Genomic DNA, 22,888 nt, shown 5'->3' on the forward strand with positions numbered 1-22,888 from the left:
TCTATGTATGTGTGTGTGTATCTATGTGTTTGTGTGTGTGTGTGTGTGTGTGTGTGTGTGTGTGTGTATGTGTGTGTGTGTGTGTGTGTGTGTGTGTGTGTGTGTGTGTGTGTGTGTGTGTGTGTGTGTGTGTGTGTGTATCTATGTGTGTATCTATGTGTGTGTGTTTATCTATGTGTGTGTGTGTGTGTGTGTATCTATGTGTGTGTGTGTGTGTGTATCTATGTGTGTGTGTCTATGTGTGGTCAGATCATTGAGGAGTCTTCCTGGCAGGAGGAGGATGCTCGGCGGGTCTTTGGGCTGCAGCTGCTCAACATTGAGATCTGAGTGGAGAAGTTGGTGCCGTTACTGTTCCCCATAGAGGGGTGCTGGTGCTTACTGGTCTCAGAACCCATGTAGTGCTGCAGGTTCCACCGCCTCCACTTCCTCTTCATCTCAGACTGCACCTGGGGTAGGAGGAGAGGAGAGGGGGAGAGGAGGGGAGAGGGGAGGAAGAGGGGGAGGAGGGGGAGAGAGGAGAGAGGAGGGAGAGAGGGGGAGAGAGGAGGAGAGGGGGAGGAGGAGAGGGGCGGGAGGGGGAGAGGGGCGGGAGGGGGAGAGGGGAGAGGAGGGGAGGAAGAGTGGGAGGAGGGGGAGAGAGGAGGGAGAGGGGAGGAAGAGGGGGAGGAGGGGGAGAGAGGAGGAAGAGGGGGAGGAGGGGGAGAGAGGAGGAAGAGGAGGGAGAGGGGGAGAGGGGAGGAAGAGGGGGAGAGGGGGAGGGAGAGGAGGGAGACGGGGAGGGGAGAGGGAGAGAGAGAGGAGGAGAGGGGGAGGAGGGGGAGAGAGGAGGGGGAGGAAGAGGGGGAGGAGGGGGAGAGAGGAGGGAGACGGGAGGGGGAGAGGGGAGCAAGAGGGGGAGGAGGGGGAGAGAGGAGGGAGAGGGGGGGAGAGAGCAGGGAGAGGGGAGGGGGAGAGGGGAGGAAGAGGGGGAGGAGGGGGAGAGAGGAGGGAGAGGGGAGGGGGAGGAGGTGGGAGAGGGAGAGGAGGAGAGGGGGAGGAGGAGGGGAGGGGGAAGGGAGAGACAAGGAGGGGGAGAGGGGGTTAGAGGGGGAGGATGAGGAAAGAGGGGGAGAGAGGAGGGAGAGTAGAGGAGGGCGAGGGGAGAGAGGTGGAAGAGGATACATTGAATGAGAGGAGAAGGAGGGGTGGAGATAAGAGATCGCTGTCAGTTTATTAAGTCTCTCATGATAAGCTGTAGACCACACTATTTACCTAGAGTTTTCATCTGTATTTTTCTTAGCTGTCTATTTACCACCACAAACCGATGCTGGCACTAAGACGGCACTCAATGAGTTGTATACGGCCATAAGCAAACAGGAAAATTCTCATCCAAAGGCAGCGCTCCTAGTGGCCGGAGACTTTAATGCAGGGAAACTCAAATTCGGTTTACCTCATTTCTACCAGCATGTTAAATGTGCAACCAGAGGGAAGAAAACTCTACATGACCTTTACTCCACACACAGAGACACATACAGAGCTCTCCCTCACCCTCCATCTGTCAAATCTGACCATAATTCTATCCTCCTTATTCCTGCTTACAAGATAAAATGAAAGCCGGAAGCACCAGTGACTCTGTCAATCAGTACATTTTCAGATGAAGCAGATGCTAAGCTACAGGACTGTTTTGCTACCACAGACTGGAATATGTTCCGGGATTCTTCCGATGTCATTGAGGAGTACACCACATCAGTCACTGGCTTCATCAATAAGTGCATCGGCGACGTCGTCCCTGACCGAGTCTGTAATACCAACATGTTTAAAGCAGACCACCATAGACCCTGTGCCCAAGAACACAAAGGTAACCTGCCTAAATAACTACAGACCCGTAGCACTCACGTCTGTTGCCATGAAGTGCTTTGAAAGGCTGGTCATGGCGCACATCAACACCATTATCCCAGAAACCCTAGACCCACTCCAATTTGCAGCCCCAAAAGATCCACAGATGTTACAACCCCTATTTCACTCAACACTGCCTTTTCCCATCTGGACAAAAGGAACAACGATGTGAGAATGTTATTAATTGATTACAGCTCAGCGTTCAACACCATGGTGTCCACAAAGCTCATCACTAAGCTAAGGAACCTGGGACTAAACACCTCCCTCTGCAACTGGATCCTGGACTTCCTGACGGGCCGCCCCCAGGTGGTAAGGGTATTTAACAAAACATCCGCCACGCTGATCGTCAACACGGGGGCCCCTCAGGGGTGCATGCTCAGTCCTCTCCTGTACTCTCTGTTCACTCATGAATGCATGGCCAAGTTTGCTGATGACACAACAGTGGTAGGCTTGATCATCAACAACGATGAGACAGCCTATAGGGAGGAGGTCAGAGACCTGGCTGTGTGGTGCCAGGACAACAACCTCTCCCTCAACGTGATCAATACAAAGGAGATGATTGTGGACTACAGGAAAAGGAGGACCGAGCACGCCCCCATTCTCATCGACGGGGCTGCAGTGGAGCAGGTTGAGAGCTTCAAGTTCCTTGGTGTCCACATCACCAACAAACTAACATGGTCCAAACACAAAAGACAGTCGTGAAGAGGGCACGACAAAGCCTATTCCCCCTCAGCAGACTGAAAAGATTTTACATGGGTCCTCAGATCCTCAAAAGGTTCTACAGCTGCACCATCGAGAGCATCCTGACTGGTTGCATCACCGCCTGGTATGGCAACTGCTCGGCCTCCGACCGCATGGCACTACAGAAAGTAGTGCGTACGGCTCACTACATCACTGGGGCCAAGCTTCCTGCCATCCAGGACCTCTACACCAGGCGGTGTCAGGGAGGTCCTAAAAGACTCCAGCCACCTTAGTCATAGACTGTTCACTCTGCTACCGCACGGCAAGCGGTACCGGAGCGCCAAGTCATGGTCCAAAAGGCTTCTTAACAGCTTCTACCACCAAGCCGTAAGACTCCTGAACAGCGAATCAAAGGGCTACCCAGACCCCTCTTTTATGCTGCTGCTACTCTCTGTTTATTATCTATGCATAGTCACTTTAACTCTACCAACGTACATATTACCTCAATTACCTTGACTAACCTGTGCCCCCACACATTGACTCTGTACTGGTACCCCCTGTATATAGCCTCGCTATTGTTATTTTACTGCTGCTGTTTAATTATTTGTTACTTTTATTTTCTATTTGTTACTTACTTTTTTTCTTACAATTTCTTAAAGCATTGTTGGTTAAGGGCTCGTAAGTAAGCATTTCACTGTAAGGTCTACACCTGTTGTATTCGGCACTTGTGACAAATACAATTTGATTTGACCTGAAAATAATTTGCAGCGACGCTCCCCATCCAACCTGACAGAGCTTGAGAGGACTTGCAGAGAAGAATGGGAGAAACTCCCCAAATACATGTGTGCCAAGCTTGTAGCGTCATATCCAAGAAGACTCGAGGCTGTAATCACTGCCAAAGGTGCTTCAACAAAGTACTGAGTAAAGGGTCTGAACACTTATGTACATTTAATATTTCAGTTTTTATTTTTAATACATTAGCAAAAATTCTGGGGTCATTATGGGGTTTTGTGTGTAGATTGATGAGGAAAAAACCCTTTTTAATCCATTTTAGAATATCGCTGTAATGCAAGAAAATGTGGAAAAGTCAAGTGGTCTGAAAACTTTCTGAATGCACCGTATATAGGGCAGCTGTCACGTCCTGGCCAGTATAAGGGTTATTTGTTATTGTAGTTTGGTCAGGATGTGGCAGAGGGTATTTTGTTTATGTGGTTCGGGGTGGTGATTTTGTAGTAGGGTGTTTGATTTATTATTTCCGGGTTTTGGTTTATGTTCTATGTTTTGTACTTCTATGTTCTTTCTGGGTTGTGATATTTCTATGTGTAGGTTAATGGGGGGTTGGACTCTCAATTGGAGGCAGGTGCTTTCTCGTTGCCTCTGATTGAGAGTCCTATATATGGGCTAATTGTTTGGTGTAGTGTTGTGGGAGATTGTTTCTTGTTTTGCCTGTGTGAGCCTGACAAGACTGTTTTGCTGTTCGTGCGTTCTTCGTTTTGTTATTTTTGGTGTTCTCTTTATTTAAAATAAATGATAAGATGAGCATCCACATTCCTGCTGCGTTTTGGTCCTCTATTCCCGACGACAACCATTACAGCAGCAGCCTCTAAGGTGCAGGGTTGAGTAACTGGGTGGTAGCCAGCTAGTGATGGCTATTTAACAGTCTGATGGCCTTGAGATAGCTGCATTTCAGTCTTTTGGTCTCGGCTTTGATGCACCTGTACTGACCTTCTGGATGTTTTCGGGGTTAACAGGCAGTGGCTCAGGTGGTTGTTGTCCTTGATGATCTTTTTTGGCCTTCCTGTGACATCGGGTGCTGTAGATGTCCTGGAGGGCAGGCAGTGTGCCCCCCAGTGATGCGTCGGGCAGCCCGCGTCACCCTCTGGAGAGCCCTGCTGTTGCGGGCGGTGCAGTTGCCGTACCAGGTGGTGATACAGCCCGACAGAATACTCTCAATTGTGCATCTGTAAAAGTTTGTTAGGGTTTTGGGTCAAATTTCTTCAGCCTCCTGAGGTGGAAGAGGAGCTGTTGCACCTTTTCACCACACTGTCTGTGTAGGTGGACCATTTCAGTTTGTCAGTGATGTGTACGCCAAGGAACTTGGAGCTTTTCACCTTCTCCACTGTGGTCCCGTTGATGTGGATAAGGGTGTGCTCCCTCTGCTGTTTCCTGAAGTCCACGATTAGCTCCTTCATTTTGTTGACGTTGATGGAGAGGTTATTTTACCACCTGGGGGTGGCCAGTCAGGAAGTCCAGGACCCAGTTGCACAGGGAGGGATTCAGACCCAGGGCCCAGAGCTTAATGATGAGCTTGGAGGGTACTATGGTGTTGAAGGCTAAGCTATAGTCAATGTACAGCATTCTTACATCCTCTTGTCCAGATGGGAGAGGGTAGTGTGCAGTGCAATGGAGATTGCATCGTCATGTGGTCTATTGGGGTGGTATGTAAATTGAAGTTGGTCCAGGGTGACAGGTAAGGTAGAGGTGATATGATCCTTAACTATCATGATGATAGAAGTGAGTGCTACGGGGCGATAGTCATTTAGCTCAGTTACCTTTGCTTTCTTGTGTACAGGAACAATGGTGGACATCTTGAAGCAAGTGGGGACAGCAGACTGGTATAGAGAGAAATGTAATATGTCCGTAAACACTCCAGCCAGCTGGTCTGCGCATGCTCTGAGGACGCGGCTAGTCATGCCGTCTGGGTCGGCAGCCTTGCGAGGGTTAAAACACTTAAACATCTTACTCACGTTGGCCACGGAGAACGAGAGCCCAGTCCTTGGGAGCAGGCCGCGTCAGTGGCACTGTGTTATCCTCAAAGCGGGCAAAGGTCTTTAGCTTGTCCGGAAGAAAGATGTCTGTGTCCGCGACGTGGCTGGTTTTCCCTTTGTAATCCGTGATTGTCTGTAGAACCTGCCCAACACGTCTTGTCTGAGCCGTTGAATTGCGACTCCACTTTGTCTCTGTACTGACTTTTTGATTTGCCTGTTTGATTTCCTTACGGAGGGAATAACTACACTGTTTGTATATGACCAAATTCCCAGTCACATTGCCATGGTTACATGCGGTGGTTCACACTTTCAGTTTTGCACTTTTGTTTGAATTCAGTCTTGTGTCAGGTGAACTGTTGTGTTCTCATCTTGGATTCAGTCTTGTGTCATTTTCCTATAATCTTCAAATTGTTCCCTCTCAATTGCTTCCATGGTAATGCACATGAATTTTATATTTCTTCTGTAAGACATGTATTCAATTTAGTCCTATCCATGTAGGCCAATTGCAACGAGTGTAAAGGGTTAAAGGGAGGCAAACTGTCCCTTTAAGCACATGAACTTGAAACTAAATATTTCTCAAACAATCAGCAGTGATCCTGATCATGGCAGCACTGTCTCTCTCTGTGATTGACAGAGAGAGAACCCTGCTTCATGTAAACTCAGTGTGTAAACTCAGGGTGTTAACCAGGTGCAGTGTGTAAACTCAGGGTGTTAACTCAGGGTGTTAACCAGGTGCAGTGTGTTAACTCAGTGTGTAAACTCAGGGTGTTAACCAGGTGCAGTGTGTAAACTCAGGGTGTTAACCAGGTGCAGTGTGTTAACTCAGTCTGTTAACTCAGGGTGTAAACTCAGGGTGTAAACTCAGGGTGTTAACCAGGTGCAGGGTGTAAACTCGGGGTGTAAACTCGGGGTGTAAACTCGGGGTGTTAACCAGGTGCAGTGTGTTAACTCGGGGTGTAAACTCGGGGTGTAAACTCGGGGTGTAAACTCAGGGTGTAAACTCAGGGTGTAAACTCAGGGTGTTAACCAGGTGCAGTGTGTTTATAACAGGAGTGTGTGAATGTCAGGGTGGCTCTTACCTCTCCGTTTAAGAAGCAGTAGAGAACAGCAACCACAAAGCCCTGGGGAAAGGAGGAACAGAAAGAGCATCAGCTGTCTGTTACAATCACCCTAACGCTGGGGAGAGCAGAGTCATCCTAATGCTGGGGAGAGCAGAGTCACCCTAACGCTGGGGAGAGCAGAGTCATCCTAATGCTGGGGAGAGCAGAGTCACCCTAACCCTGGGGAGAGCAGAGTCACCCTAACCCTGGGGAGAGCAGAGTCACCCTAACGCTGGAGAGAGCCGAGTCTGTTACAGTCACCCTAACGCTGGGGAGAGCAGAGTCACCCTAACCCTGGGGAGAGCAGAGTCACCCTAACCCTGGGGAGAGCAGAGTCACCCTAACCCTGGGGAGAGCAGAGTCACCCTAACGCTGGGGAGAGCAGAGTCTGTTACATGAACCCAGTGTACCCTGTTATTCTGTTGTTCATAACAATACAAGGCAGGTAGCCTAGTGGTTAAGAGCGTTGGGCCGGTAACCTAAAGGTTGCTGGTTCGTATCCCCGAGCCGACTAGGTGAAAAGTCTGTCGATGTGCCCTTGAGCAAAGCCCTTAACTCTCACTGGGCCTTTAATTCACTCTGGAGAAGAGCATCTGCTAAATGACTCAAATGTAATGCATCAACAGGCTATTCTATGGAAAATGTGAGTGACCCTATATAAAGTAATGAGTACACAGCTACTGCTGGCATGAATATAGAGCATTGGCTAATTTACAGAACATGATTACATGTCTGTGGCCTAGAGGGAAAACACAGAGAAGTGAGGGATGCCAGACAAGGAAGTCATATTGAGAAGATAAGAGGAACAAGCTGGAGGAGGTTTCTCAGCTGAAGTCTAGCTGCTGCCAGGTCTGGCTGCTCTCTTTATCTCCATTATACAGACCAGAAAAACCACAGCCAGGGGTTAAAACATGACCAGTGGGTCTGAATTACCAGTCCATTGTGCCTGGAGTCCTGCCAAAGGGTTTTAAAAAGCATCTCTCCCATGAGTGTGTTGGCTGCCTGGAGCAACTCATCACAGAACCTGAACGCTCTCCTGACTGTTAATCATCAGTCAGAAGGATGTGAGTCCCAAAAGCCCCCTAAACCACATCAATACTATACCTATACTATCCTATCCTATACTACACCTATACTATACCTATACTATACTACATCTATACTATACTACACCAAAACTATACCTATACTATCCTATACTACACCTATACTATACCTATACTATACTACACCTATACTATACTACACCAAAACTACACCTATACTATACTACACCAATACTATACCTATACTATCCTATACTGCACCTAAACCACATCTATACTATACCCATTCTACACCTATACTGCACCAATACTACACCTATACTATACTACACCTATACAACATCTATACTATACCAATACTATACCTATACTATCCTATACTGCACCTATACTATACTATACTACACTACACCTATACTGCACCTATACTATACTATACTACACCTATACCACACCTATACTGCACCTATACTATACTATACTATACTACACCTATACTATACTACACCAAAACTATACCTATACTATACTACACTACACCAATACTATACCTATACTATACTACACCAATACTATACCTATACTATCCTATACTACACCTAAACCACATCTACACTACACCAATACTATACCTATACTATACCTATACTATACTATACTACACCAATACTATACCTATACTATCCCATACTGCACCAATACTATACTATACTATACCTATACCACACCTATACTGCACCTATACTACACATATACCACACCTATACTATACTACACCAATACTATACCTATACTATCCCATACTGCACCAATACTATACCTATACTATACTATACTATACTATAATACACCTATACTGCACCAATACTATCCCTATACTATACTATACTATAATACACCTATACTGCACCAATACTATACCTATACTATACCTATACTATACTATACTAAACCTATACTGCACCTATTCTGCACCTATACTATAGCTATACTATACCTATACTATACTGCACCTATACTGCACCTATCTATACCTATACTATGCCTATACTGCACCTATACTACACCTATACTATACCTATACTAAACCTATGCTGTACCTATACCACATCTATACTATAACTATACTGCACTTATACTATGCCTATACTATGCATATACTATAACTATACTGCACCTATACTACACCTATACAATACCTATACTATACTACACCTATACCACACCTATACTATGCCTATACTATACCTATACTATACCTATACTATGCCTATACTATATCCATACTATTCTACACCTATACTATAGCTATGCTATACCTATACTGCACCTATACTACACCTATACTATGCCTATACTATAACTATACTATAGCTATACTATGCCTATACTACGCCTATACTGCACCTATACAACACCTATACTATACCTATACTGTACCTATACTAAATCTATACTATAACTATACTGCACTGATACTAAACCTATACTACACCTATACTATAGCTATACTTTACCTATTCTATACCTATACTATACCTATACTACACCTATACTATACCTATACTATAGCTATACTACACCTATAGTATACCTATACTATGCCTATACTATAACTATACTATAGCTATACTATAGCTATACTACACCTATACTACACCTATACTATGCCTATACTATAACTATACTATAGCTATACTATACCTATACTACACATATTCTACACCTATACTATACCTATACTATAGCTATACTAACCTATACTATGCCTATACTATACTATACTACACCTATACTACACCACACCTGAAGAGTTGGTTCTATCTGGGGAGAAACCGTGGAATATGTTATTTATACTATACTACACATATACCACACCTATACTATACTACACCAATACTATACCTATACTATCCCATACTGCACCAATACTATACCTATACTATACTATACTATAATACACCTATACTGCACCAATACTATCCCTATACTATACTATACTATAATACACCTATACTGCACCAATACTATACCTATACTATACCTATACTATACTATACTAAACCTATACTGCACCTATTCTGCACCTATACTATAGCTATACTATACCTATACTATACTGCACCTATACTGCACCTATCTATACCTATACTATGCCTATACTGCACCTATACTACACCTATACTATACCTATACTAAACCTATGCTGTACCTATACCACATCTATACTATAACTATACTGCACTTATACTATGCCTATACTATGCATATACTATAACTATACTGCACCTATACTACACCTATACAATACCTATACTATACTACACCTATACCACACCTATACTATGCCTATACTATACCTATACTATACCTATACTATGCCTATACTATATCCATACTATTCTACACCTATACTATAGCTATGCTATACCTATACTGCACCTATACTACACCTATACTATGCCTATACTATAACTATACTATAGCTATACTATGCCTATACTACGCCTATACTGCACCTATACAACACCTATACTATACCTATACTGTACCTATACTAAATCTATACTATAACTATACTGCACTGATACTAAACCTATACTACACCTATACTATAGCTATACTTTACCTATTCTACACCTATACTATACCTATACTACACCTATACTATACCTATACTATAGCTATACTACACCTATAGTATACCTATACTATGCCTATACTATAACTATACTATAGCTATACTATAGCTATACTACACCTATACTACACCTATACTATGCCTATACTATAACTATACTATAGCTATACTATACCTATACTACACATATTCTACACCTATACTATACCTATACTATAGCTATACTAACCTATACTATGCCTATACTATACTATACTACACCTATACTACACCACACCTGAAGAGTTGGTTCTATCTGGGGAGAAACCGTGGAATATGTTATTTGTTTGGAGGGGAACGTTAGCTGAATTTTTTTTAACCCTAGTGGTTCCATACCTGGAATGATCCCAGTATGAGGTCGAAGACCAGCCGTTGCTCTGTGTTCACCTGCTCTGGGATGAAGGCAAACACGATGAAGTTGATCCCAAAAAGTGGGATCAGCAGCAGGGTGGACTTGGCCAGCCTCCTACACAGAACAACAAAGAGAATAGAATATCAAGAAGTAGCTTTATGACTAACCCCTAGTTATTAAACAGTCTCATTCATCCTTTTACACAGAACATCAAGAGAACATCAAGAAAAGTAGCTCTACATCATAGAGAGCTGGGCTATACATGACAGGGAGTTGAGACTACACCACAGGGAGTTGAGACACTAAACCACAGAGAGTTGAGACACTAAACCATAGGGAGTTGAGACACTACACCACAGGAAGTTGAGCCACTAAACCACAGAGAGCTGAGACACTAAACCACAGGGAGTTGAGCCACTAAACCACAGGGAGTTGAGCCACTAAACCACAGGGAGTTGAGACACTAAACCACAGAGAGCTGAGCCACTAAACCACAGAGAGTTGAGACACTAAACCACAGAGAGCTGAGCCACTAAACCACAGGGAGCTGAGCCACTAAACCACAGGGAGTTGAGCCACTAAACCACAGGGAGTTGAGCCACTAAACCACAGAGAGCTGAGACACTAAACCACAGAGAGCTGAGACACTAAACCACAGAGAGCTGAGACACTAAACCACAGAGAGCTGAGACACTGAACCACAGAGAGCTGAGACACTAAACCACAGAGAGCTGAGACACTAAACCACAGAGAGCTGAGCCACTAAACCACAGGGAGTTGAGCCAATAAACCACAGAGAGCTGAGACACTGAACCATAGAGAGCTGAGACACTAAACCACAGAGAGCTGAAACACTAAACCACAGAGAGCTGAGACACTAAACCACAGGGAGTTGAGACACTAAACCACAGAGAGCTGAGACACTAAACCACAGAGAGCTGAGACACTAAACCACAGAGAGGTGATCCACTAAACCACAGAGAGCTGAGACACTAAACCACAGAGAGCTGAGCCACTAAACCACAGAGAGTTGAGACACTAAGCCACAGAGAGCTGATCTATTAAACCACAGAGTTGAGCCACTAAACCACAGGGAGTTGAGCCACTAAACCACAGAGAGGTGATCTACTAAACCACAGAGAGGTGAGCCACTTAACCACAGAGAGCTGGGCTCTACATCACAGGGAGCTGAGCTCTACATCACAGGGAGCTGAGCTCTACATCACAGGGAGCTGAGCTCTACATCACAGGGAGCTGAGCTCTACATCACAGGGAGCTGGGCTCTACATCACAGGGAGCTGAGCTTTACATCACAGGGAGCTGGGCTCTACATCACAGGGAGCTGAGCTCTACATCACAGGGAGCTGGGCTCCACATCACAGGGAGCTGAGCTCTACATCACAGGGAGCTGAGCTCTACATCACAGGGAGCTGAGCTCTACATCACAGGGAGCTGGGCTCTACATCACAGGGAGCTGAGCTCTACATCACAGGGAGCTGAGCTCTACATCACAGGGAGCTGGGCTCTACATCACAGGGAGCTGTGCTTTACATCACAGCAGTAAAATGTCAAAGCATTCCGCCACGACTCTGATGTTTTGAGTTTCTGGGGGTCGGTCGGCATTGGTTGACGTGAACAGTTTACTGATGAGGAGTTTGTTGGTAGTCGAGGGGGTTGCTTATGGTAACACGACCACTGCGGGCCTTAATGCTCCGTAAGTGTTGTTATGAGGCGGCATGGAAACAGCAGAGGTTGTTGCCGACACTCAGAACAGCTGTATATAAGGTGGAACCTGCTGGCAGCGCTCGCATCTGCTTATAGCTTATTTTAGTGAGCATTCGTTTACTAGTTTCACGCTCATGTTTTTTTCTTCATGGCAATGATTCTGCTATTTAACCTCTTATGGCTAGGGGGCAGTATTTTCACGGCTGGATGAAAAACATACCGATTTAATCTGATTATTAGTCCTGCCCAGAAACTAGAATATGCATATAATTATTAGCTTTGGATAGAAAACACTCCAAAGTTTCTAAAACTGTTTGAATGGTGTCTGTGAGCATAACAGAACTCATTTGGCAGGCCAAAACGTGAGAAGATTCTGTACAGGAAGTGGCCTGTCTGACCATTTCTTGCCCTTCTTTGTCATCTCTATTCATTACAAAGGATCTCTGCTGTTACGTGACACTTCCTACGGCTCCAATGGGCTCTCAGAGCCCGGGAAAAACCTGAATGACGTAATTCAAAGCCCTGGCTGAAACACACGAGCGCTTTTGCTAAGTGGTCTATCAGCAGAAAAAAGGCTTAGGCGCGTGCACTGGCCGCCCCCGCCTTTCTGTTTTTCCCTCTTTTTACCGAAACGTAGATTCCCGGTCGGAATATTATCGCTTTGTTACGAGATAAATTGCATAAAAATTGCACTTGTCATCTCCCGTCTGGATTACTGCAACTCGCTGTTGGCTGGGCTCCCTGCCTGTGCCATTAAACCCCTACAACTCATCCAGAACGCCGCAGCCCGTCTGGTGTTCAACCTTCCCAAGTTCTCTCACGTCACCCCGCTCCTCCGCTCTCTCCACTGGCTTCCAGTTGAAGCTTGCATCCGCTACAAGACCATGGTGCTTGCCTACGGAGCTGTGAGGGGAACGGCACCTCCATACCTTCAGGCTCTGATCAGGCCCTACACCCAAACAAGGGCACTGCGTTCATCCTCCTCTGGCCTGCTCGCCTCCCTACCTCTGAGGAAGCACAGTTCCCGCTCAGCCCAGTCAAAACTGTTCGCTGCTCTGGCACCCCAATGGTGGAACAAGCTCCCTCACGATGCCAGGACAGCGGAGTCAATCACCACCTTCCGGAGACACCTGAAACCCCACCTCTTTAAGGAATACCTGGGATAGGATAATGTAATCCTTCTAACCCCCCCCCTTAAAAGATTTAGATGCACTATTGTAAAGTGGTTGTTCTACTGGATATTATAGGTGAATGCACCAATTTGTAAGTCGCTCTGGATAAGAGCGTCTGCTAAATGACTTAAATGTAAATGTAAATGTATATTTTAAACAGCGGTTGACATGCTTCGAAGTACGGTAATGGAATATTTAGAATTTTTTTGTCACGAAATGCGCCATGCGCACGACCCTGATTTACCATTGGGATAGTGTCTAGAACGCACAAACAAAACGCCGCTGTTTGGATATAACGATGGATTATTTGGGACCAAACCAACATTTGTTATTGAAGTAGAAGTCCTGGGAGTGCATTCTGACAAAGAACAGGAAAGGTAAGACCATTTTTCTTATAGTAAATCTGATTTTGGTGAAGGCTAAACTTGCCGGGTGTCTAAATAGCTAGCCCGTGATGGCTGGGCTATGTACTTAGAATATTGCAAAATGTGCTTCATCCGAAAAGCTATTTTAAAATCGGACATATCGAGTGCATAGAGGAGTTCTGTATCTATAATTCTTAAAATAATTGTTATGCTTTTTGTGAACGTTTATCGTGAGTAATTTAGTAAATTGTTAGTAAATTCCCCGGAAGTTTGCGGGGGGTATGCTAGTTCTGAACGTCACATGCTAATGTAAAAAGCTGTTTTTTGATATAAATATGAACTTGATTGAACAAAACATGCATGTATTGTATAACATAATGTCCTAGGTGTGTCATCTGATGAAGATCATCAAAGGTTAGTGCTGCATTTAGCTGTCTTCTGGGTTTTTGTGACATTATATGCTAGCTTGAAAAATGGGTGTCTGATTATTTCTGGCTGGGTACTCTGCTGACATAATCTAATGTTTTGCTTTCGCTGTAAAGCCTTTTTGAAATCGGACAGTGTGGTTAGATTAACGAGAGTCTTGTCTTTAAATAGCTGTAAAATAGTCATATGTTTGAAAAATGGAAGTTTTCTGATTTTAGAGGAATTTGTATTTCGAGCCACGCCCATCATTGGATATTGGAGCAGATGTAAGAGGTTAAAAGAAGGGTCTATTTGAAATAACTTTGATATGTGCCATGCTTATCCCGCTCCCTCTCTCCAGTACTCAACGTCGCAGGTCGACTGACCATCGGCCCTGGCAACCATTATTACGCACACCTGGACTTCATCATCACCTTCATCACCTTCCCTTTATTTAGCCCTCAGTAGCCTCTGTCATCAGGCAGTATTGGAATGTTATCATGTTCAGTACACATCCTCTCAGTCATCAGGCAGTACTGGAATGTTTTCATGTTCAGTACACATCCTCTCAGTCATCAGGCAGTATTGGAATGTTTTCATGTTCAGTACACATCCTCTCAGTCATCAGGCAGTATTGGAATGTTTTCATGTTCAGTACACATCTCCTCCGTAATCAGGCAGTATTGGAATGTTTTCATGTTCAGTACACATCCTCTCAGTCATCAGGCAGTATTGGAATGTTTTCATGTTCAGTACACATCTCCTCCGTAATCAGGAAGTATTGGAATGTTTTCATGTTCAGTACACATCCTCTCAGTCATCAGGCAGTATTGGAATGTTTTCATGTTCAGTACACATCCTCTCAGTCATCAGGCAGTACTGGAATGTTTTTCATGTTCAGTACACATCTCCTCCGTCATCATGATGTATTGTAAGGTTTTCATGTTCAGTACACATCTCCTGTTTTGGTCATTTGGATCTGTGTTATTAAACTCTCCTTCTGCTTCCTGACTCGCTGCGTAAACCTGACAATGTGGTTGTTGTTCCATCCTAAACTTAGTTGAATGCACTTTTACGTAAGTCTCTCTGAATGAGAGTGTATGCTGAATGACTCAAATGTAAATGTAAACAGAAGGAACTAGCATACAGGAAAAATTTGACCTGCAGAGATATACAGTACTGAGTGCCATGGCAGTACTGGTTGGACTAGAGCCATACTAACAAATACTGGTTAGACTAGAACTATAATAACGAATACTGGTTAGACTAGAACTATAAAAACGAATACTGTTTAGACTAGAACTATAAAAACGAATACTGTTTAGACTAGAACTATAATAACGAATACTGGTTGGACTAGAGCCATACTAGCGAATACTGGTTGGACTAGAGCCATACTAGCGAATACTGGTTGGACTAGAGCCATACTAGCGAATACTGGTTGGACTACAGCCATACTAGCGAATACTGGTTGGACTACAGCCATACTAGCGAATACTGGTTGGACTAGAGCCATAGTAACGAATACTGGTTGGACTAGAGCCATACTAGCGAATACTGGTTGGACTAGAGCCATACTAGCAAATACTGGTTGGACTAGAGCCATACTAGCGAATACTGGTTGGACTAGAGCCACACTAGCGAATACTGGTTGGACTAGAGCCATACTAACAAATACTGGTTAGACTAGAACTATAATAACGCATACTGGTTAGACTAGAACTATAAAACGAATACTGGTTAGACTAGAACTATAATAACGAATACTGGTTAGACTAGAACTATAAAAACGAATACTGGTTGGACTAGAGCCATACTAGCGAATACTGGTTGGACTAGAGCCATACTAGCGAATACTGGTTGGATTAGAGCCATAGTAACGAATACAGTTTGGACTAGAGCCAAACTAGTGAATACTGGTTGGACTAGAGCCATACTAGCGAATACTGGTTGGACTAGAGCCATACTAGCAAATACTGGTTGGATTAGAGCCATAGTAACGAATACAGTTTGGACTAGAGCCAAACTACTGAATACTGGTTGGACTAGAGCCATACTAGCGAATACTGGTTGGACTAGAGCCATAGTAGCGAATACTGGTTAGACTAGAGCTGTACTAACGAATACTGGTTGGACTAGAGCCATACTAGCGAATACTGGTTGGACTAGAGCCATACTAGCGAATACTGGTTAGACTAGAGCCATAGTAACAAATACAGTTTGGACTTGAGCCATACTAGCGAATACTGGTTAGACTAGAGCCATACTAGCGAATACTGGTTGGACTAGAGCCATAGTAGCGAATACGTGTTGGACTAGAGCCATACTAACGAATACTGGTTGGACTAGAGCTATAATAACGAATACTGGTTGGACTAGAGCCATACTAGCGAATACTGGTTAGACTAGAGCCATACTAGCGAATACTGTTTGGACTAGAGCTATAATAACGAATACTGGTTGGACTAGAGCCATACTAGCGAATACTGGTTAGACTAGACCCATACTAGCGAATACTGTTTGGACTAGAGCCATAGTAACGAATACTGTTTGGACTAGAGCCATAATAGCGAATACTTGTTGGACTAGAGCCATACTAGCGAATACTGGTTGGACTAGAGCTATACTTACGAGTACTGGTTGGACTAGAGCTATACTTACGAGTACTGGTTGGACTCGTTCCTTCCAATATCTGGACAGTTGATCTTCTGCCGGAGGATCCTGATGATGCAGATGAAGAGGATGAAGTTCATCTGGAAGAGATTAAGAGATATTTTGAGAAATGTATATAATACTGAACCCTGTGTGGACTTTTGTTTTCTCTACTATACTCTCCTAAACACTACTGGTGTGTTCTGTACTCTGCCAAACTAAACTCTAAAAACACTACAAAACTATACTGGTGAGTTCTGTACTGTACTGTACTGTACTTTACTAAACTCTACTGGTGAGATCTGTTCTGTATTATACTAAACACTACTGCTGAGTTCTGTACTGCACTGTACTCTACTAAACTCTACTGGTGTGTTCTATACTGTACTCTACTAAACCCCAATGGTGAGTTCTGCACTGTACTTTACTAAACTCTACTTCTGTGTTTTGTACTCTACTAAACTCTACAAGGGTGTTCTGTACTCCACTCTACTAAAATCTAAAACACTACTAAACTCTACTGGTGTGATCTGTACTCTACTAAACTCTACTGGTATGATCTGTACTGTACTAAACTCTACTGGTGTGTTCTGTACTCTACTAAACTCTACTGGTGTGATCTGTACTCTACTAAACTCTACTGGTGTGTTCTGTACTCTACTAAACTCTACTGGTGTGTTCTGTACTGTACTCTACTAAACTCTACTGGTGTGATCTGTACTCTACTAAACTCTAGTGGTGTGTTCTGTACTCTACTAAACTCTACTGGTGTGTTCTGTACTCTACTAAACTCTAGTGGTGTGTTATGTACTCTACTAAACTCTACTGGTGTGTTCTAAACTCTACTGGTGTGTTCTGTACTATACTCTACTAAACTCTACTGGTGTGATCTGTACTCTACTAAACTCTAGTGGTGTGTTCGGTACTCTACTAAACTCTAGTGGTGTGTTATGTACTCTACTAAACTCTACTGGTGTGATCTGTACTCTACTAAATTCTACTGGTGTGATTTGTACTGTACTAAACTCTACTGGTGTGTTCTGTACTCCACTAAACTCTACTGGTGTGTTCTGTACTGTACTCTACTTAACTCTACTGGTGTGTTCTGTACTCTACTAAACTCTACTGGTGTGATCTGTACTCTACTAAACTATACTGGTGTGTTCTGTACTCTACTAAACTCTACTGGTGTGTTCTGTAATGTACCCTACTAAACTCTACTGGTGTGTTCTGTACTCTACTAAACTCTACTGGTGTGTTCTGTAATGTACTCTACTAAACTCTACTGGTGTGTTCTGTAATGTACTCTACTAAACTCTACTGGTGTGTTCTGTAATGTACTCTACTAAACTCTACTGGTGTGTTCTGTAATGTACTCTACTAAACTCTACTGGTGTGGTCTGTACTGTACTAAACTCTATTGGTGTGTTCTGTAATGTACTAAACTCTACTGGTGTGTTCTGTAATGTACTCTACTAAACTCTACTGGTGTGTTCTGTAATGTACTCTACTAAACTCTACTGGTGTGATCTGTACTCTACTAAACTCTACTGGTGTGTTCTGTAATGTACTCTACTAAACTCTACTGGTGTGTTCTGTACTCTACTAAACTCTACTGGTGTGTTCTGTAATGTACTCTACTAAACTCTACTGGTGTGATCTGTACTCTACTAAACTCTACTGCTGTGATCTGTACAGTACTCTACTAAACTCTAGTGGTGTGTTCTGTACCCTACTAAACTGTAGTGGTGTGTTCTGTACTCTACTAAACTCTAGTGGTGTGTTCTGTACCCTACTAAACTCTACTGGTGTGTTCTGTACTGTACTCTACTAAACTCTACTGGTGTGTTCTGTAATGTACTCTACTAAACTCTAGTGGTGTGATCTGTACTCTACTAAACTCTACTGGTGTGTTCTGTACTCTACTTAACTCTACCGGTGTGATCTGTACTCTACTAAACTCTACTGGTGTGTTCTGTACTCTACTAAACTCTAGTGGTGTGTTCTGTACTCTACTAAACTCTACTGGTGTGTTCTGTACTGTACTCTACTAAACTCTACTGGTGTGTTCTGTACTCTACTAAACTCTAGTGGTGTGTTCTGTACTCTACTAAACTCTACTGGTGTGTTCTGTACAGTACTCTACTAAACTCTACTGGTGTGATCTGTACTCTACTAAACTCTACTGGTGTGTTCTGTACCCTACTAAACTCTACTGGTGTGTTCTGTACTCTACTAAACTCTAGTGGTGTGTTCTGTAATGTACTCTACTAAACTCTACTGGTGTGTTCTGTAATGTACCCTACTAAACTCTACTGGTGTGTTCTGTACTCTACTAAACTCTAGTGGTGTGTTCTGTAATGTACCCTACTAAACTCTACTGGTGTGTTCTGTAATGTACCCTACTAAACTCTACTGGTGTAATCTGTAATGTACTCTACTAAACTCTACTGGTGTGTTCTGTACTGTACTTTACTAAACTCTCTTCTCTCTACAGTAATAACCATAACAGAGACAGACAGACCTCCTCTCTCTACAGTAATAACCATAACAGAGACAGACCTCCTCTCTCTACAGTAATAACCATAACAGAGACAGACAGACCTCCTCTCTCTACAGTAATAACCATAACAGAGACAGACAGACCTCCTCTCTCTACAGTAATAACCATAACAGAGACAGACCTCCTCTCTCTACAGTAATAACCATAACAGAAACAGACAGGCCTCCTCTCTCTACAGTAACAACAATAACAGAGACAGACAGACCTCCTCTCTCTACAGTAATAACCATAACAGAAACAGACAGACCTCCTCTCTCTACATTAATAACCATAACAGAGACAGACAGACCTCCTCTCTCTACAGTAATAACCATAACAGAGACAGACAGACCTCCTCTCTCTACAGTAATAACCATAACAGAGACAGACAGACCTCCTCTCTCTACAGTAACAACAATAACAGAGACAGACAGACCTCCTCTCTCTACAGTAATAACCATAACAGAGACAGACCTCCTCTCTCTACAGTAATAGCCATAACAGAGACAGACCTCCTCTCTCTACAGTAATAACCATAACAGAGACAGACAGACCTCCTCTCTCTACAGTAATAACCATAACAGAGACAGACAGACCTCCTCTCTCTACAGTAACAACAATAACAGAGACAGACCTCCTCTCTCTACAGTAACAACAATAACAGAGACAGACCTCCTCTCTCTACAGTAATAACCATAACAGAGACAGACAGACCTCCTCTCTCTACAGTAATAACCATAACAGAAACAGACAGACCTCCTCTCTCTACAGTAATAACCATAACAGAGAGACAGACCTCCTCTCTCTACAGTAATAACCATAACAGAGACAGACAGACCTCCTCTCTCTACAGTAATAACCATAACAGAAACAGACAGACCTCTTCTCTCTACAGTAATAACCATAACAGAGACAGACAGACCTCCTCTCTCTACAGTAATAACCATAACAGAGACAGACAGACCTCCTCTCTCTACAGTAATAACCATAACAGAGACAGACAGACAGACAGACCTCTTCTCTCTACAGTAATAACCATAACACCTACTTCCGAGGGAATGAGAGTGAGAGTTGAATCCCTTCATACTAATCTTGAAAGTTGAGGAGCGGCTGAACAACTCACCAGGATGGAGGCCAGTATTGGTGTCTTAATGATCCACCAGAACATCTCCGTCTTTTCAATTATGTCCCAGCATCTGGTAACATATAGGTGACATCACATATATTACTACATATATCACAACACCTGGTAACATATAGATTGATTATGTCGCATATATTTTCACATATATCACAACACCTGTTAACATCTACACTACCGTTCAAAAGTTTGCGGTCACTTAGAAATGTCTTTGTTTTTGAAAGAAAAGCACATTTTTTGTCCATTAAAATAACCTCATATTGATCAGAAATACAGTGTAGACATTGTTAATGTTGTAAATGACTATTGTAGCTGGAAACAGATGATTTTTAATGGAATATCTACATAGGCGTACAGTGGCCCATTATCAGCAACCATCACTCCTGTGTTCCAATGGCATGTTGTGTTAGCTAATCCAAGTTTATCATTTTAAAAGGCTAATTGATCATTAGAAAACCCTTTTGCAATTATGTTGTTCTGATTAAAGAAGCAATAAAACTGGCCTTCTTTAGACTAGTTGAGTATCTGGAGCATCAGCATTTGTTTGTTTGATTACAGGCTCAAAATGTTCAGAAACAAAGATCCTTTCTTCTGAAACTCGTCAGCCTATTCTTGTTATGAGAAATGAAGGCTATTCCATCTCATACAACACTGTGTACTACTCTCGTCACAGAACAGCGCAAATTGGCTCTAACCAGAATAGAAAGAGGAGTGGGAGGCCCCGGTGCACAACTGAGCAAGAGGACAAGTACATTAGTGTGTCTAGTTTGAGAAACAGATGCCTCACAAGTCCTCAACTGGCAGCTTCATTAAATAGTACACGCAAAACACCAGTCTCAACGTCAACAGTGAAGAGGCGACTCCGGGATGCTGGCCTTCTAGGCAGAGTTCCTCTGTCCAGTGTCTGTGTTTTGCCCATCTTAATCTTTTACTTTTTATTGGCCAGTCTGAGATATGGCTTTTTCTTTGCAACTCTGCCTAGAAGGCCAGCATCCCGGAGTCTCCTCCTTAGTGTTGACGTTGAAACTGGTGTTTTGCTGGTACCATTTAATGAAGCTGCCAGTTCTGACTGGGTGTATTGTACCCATTGATTATTTTAGAATACAACCTAAGTGCCTCATGAGCTAAGTTCAACTGCCTTACAACATTACCAATATAAGCCTGTTTTACTCCTAAATTTGTAAACAAACTATATATCCTCAAAACATGGTTAAAACTTTCATATCACGGATTGTATGTCCTTGAATCCATAGTTCTGTCTATGAATTTCAGAGTGGTTATATTTCTCCAGCCCTCATCCCTCAGCTTTTTACCAAAATAGTGGTGGGGAGTACCATTTGTTATTGTTTCAACTGCTGATTGCTGCTTTAAAGTCAACAGCATCATGAACCTTACCCACTACCAGGACATTTGAGCCAAAAGCCTGTTTGCTTTTTCCCGGAGAATGAAATTAACCCCAAGCACACATCAAATTCCACAAAGAAAAATGTACCACTAAATTTATATTTTGCATGGACATCTCAGTATTTGAGATGTCCATGTTAAAGGACCTCCTTAAGCTTGACCCCAAAAAGCATCTGGGTCAGATGGTTTAGACCATTTCTTCTTTAAGGTTGCTGCCCCTATCATCGTAAAGCCTATCTCTGACTTTTTTAACCTGTCTTTCCTCTCTGGGGAGGTTCCCATTGCTTGGAAGGCAGCCACGATGCATCCTTTATTTAAAGGGGAGATCAAGCTGATCCTAACTGTTTTAGGCCTATTTCTATTTTTCCATGTTTATCAAAACTGTTGGAAAAACTTGTCAATAATCAACTGACTGGCTTTCTTGATGTCTATAGTATTCTTTCTGGCATGCAATCTGGTTTTGGCTCAGGTTATGGATGTGTCACTGCAACCTTTAAGGTCCTCAATGATGTCACCGCAGTGAGGCTCCCGTGTTCCACCTTGGTGATTGAGTCTGGCTCTCCACCAGGAAGCCACTCCTCAGTAAAAGGCATATGATAGCCTGGTTTGTGTTTGCCAAAAGGCACCTAAAGACTCTCAGACCATGAGAAATACGATTCTCTGGTCTGATGAAACCAAGATTGAATTCTTTGGCCTGAATGCCAAGAGTCACGTCTGGAGTAAACCTGGCACCATCCCTATGGTGAAGCATGGTGGTGGCAGCATCATGCTGTGGGGATGTTTTTAAGCGGGCAGGGACTGGGAGATTAGACGGGATTGAGGGAAAGACAAATGGAGCAAAGTACAGAGTGTTCTTTGATGAAAACCTGCTCCAGAGTGTTCAGGACCTCAGACTGGGGCGAAGGTTCACCTTCCAACAGGACAACGACCCTAAGTACACAGCCAAGACAATATAGGAGTGACTTCGGGACGAGTGGCCT

General features: G+C 43.4%; 1 protein-coding gene across 1 annotated transcript in view; it reads right to left on the bottom strand.

The window, feature by feature from the left end:
* Positions 1-195: 195 nt before the first annotated feature.
* The window catches only part of vipr1b (vasoactive intestinal peptide receptor 1b), a 154,628-nt gene continuing 131,935 nt past the window's right edge, over positions 196-22,888 (bottom strand). Inside the window, exons 8-12 of the mRNA XM_029755065.1 lie at positions 20,487-20,559; positions 16,831-16,922; positions 10,487-10,616; positions 6,404-6,445; positions 196-446 (exon numbers count right to left, since the gene is read on the bottom strand). Coding sequence (XP_029610925.1) covers positions 246-446; positions 6,404-6,445; positions 10,487-10,616; positions 16,831-16,922; positions 20,487-20,559 — 538 coding nt within the window. The 3' untranslated portion in view covers positions 196-245. The remainder of the gene's footprint in view (positions 447-6,403; positions 6,446-10,486; positions 10,617-16,830; positions 16,923-20,486; positions 20,560-22,888) is intronic.

The sequence above is a fragment of the Salmo trutta genome, chromosome 6 (assembly GCF_901001165.1).
Source record: "Salmo trutta chromosome 6, fSalTru1.1, whole genome shotgun sequence".
Classification (NCBI taxonomy): domain Eukaryota; kingdom Metazoa; phylum Chordata; class Actinopteri; order Salmoniformes; family Salmonidae; genus Salmo; species Salmo trutta.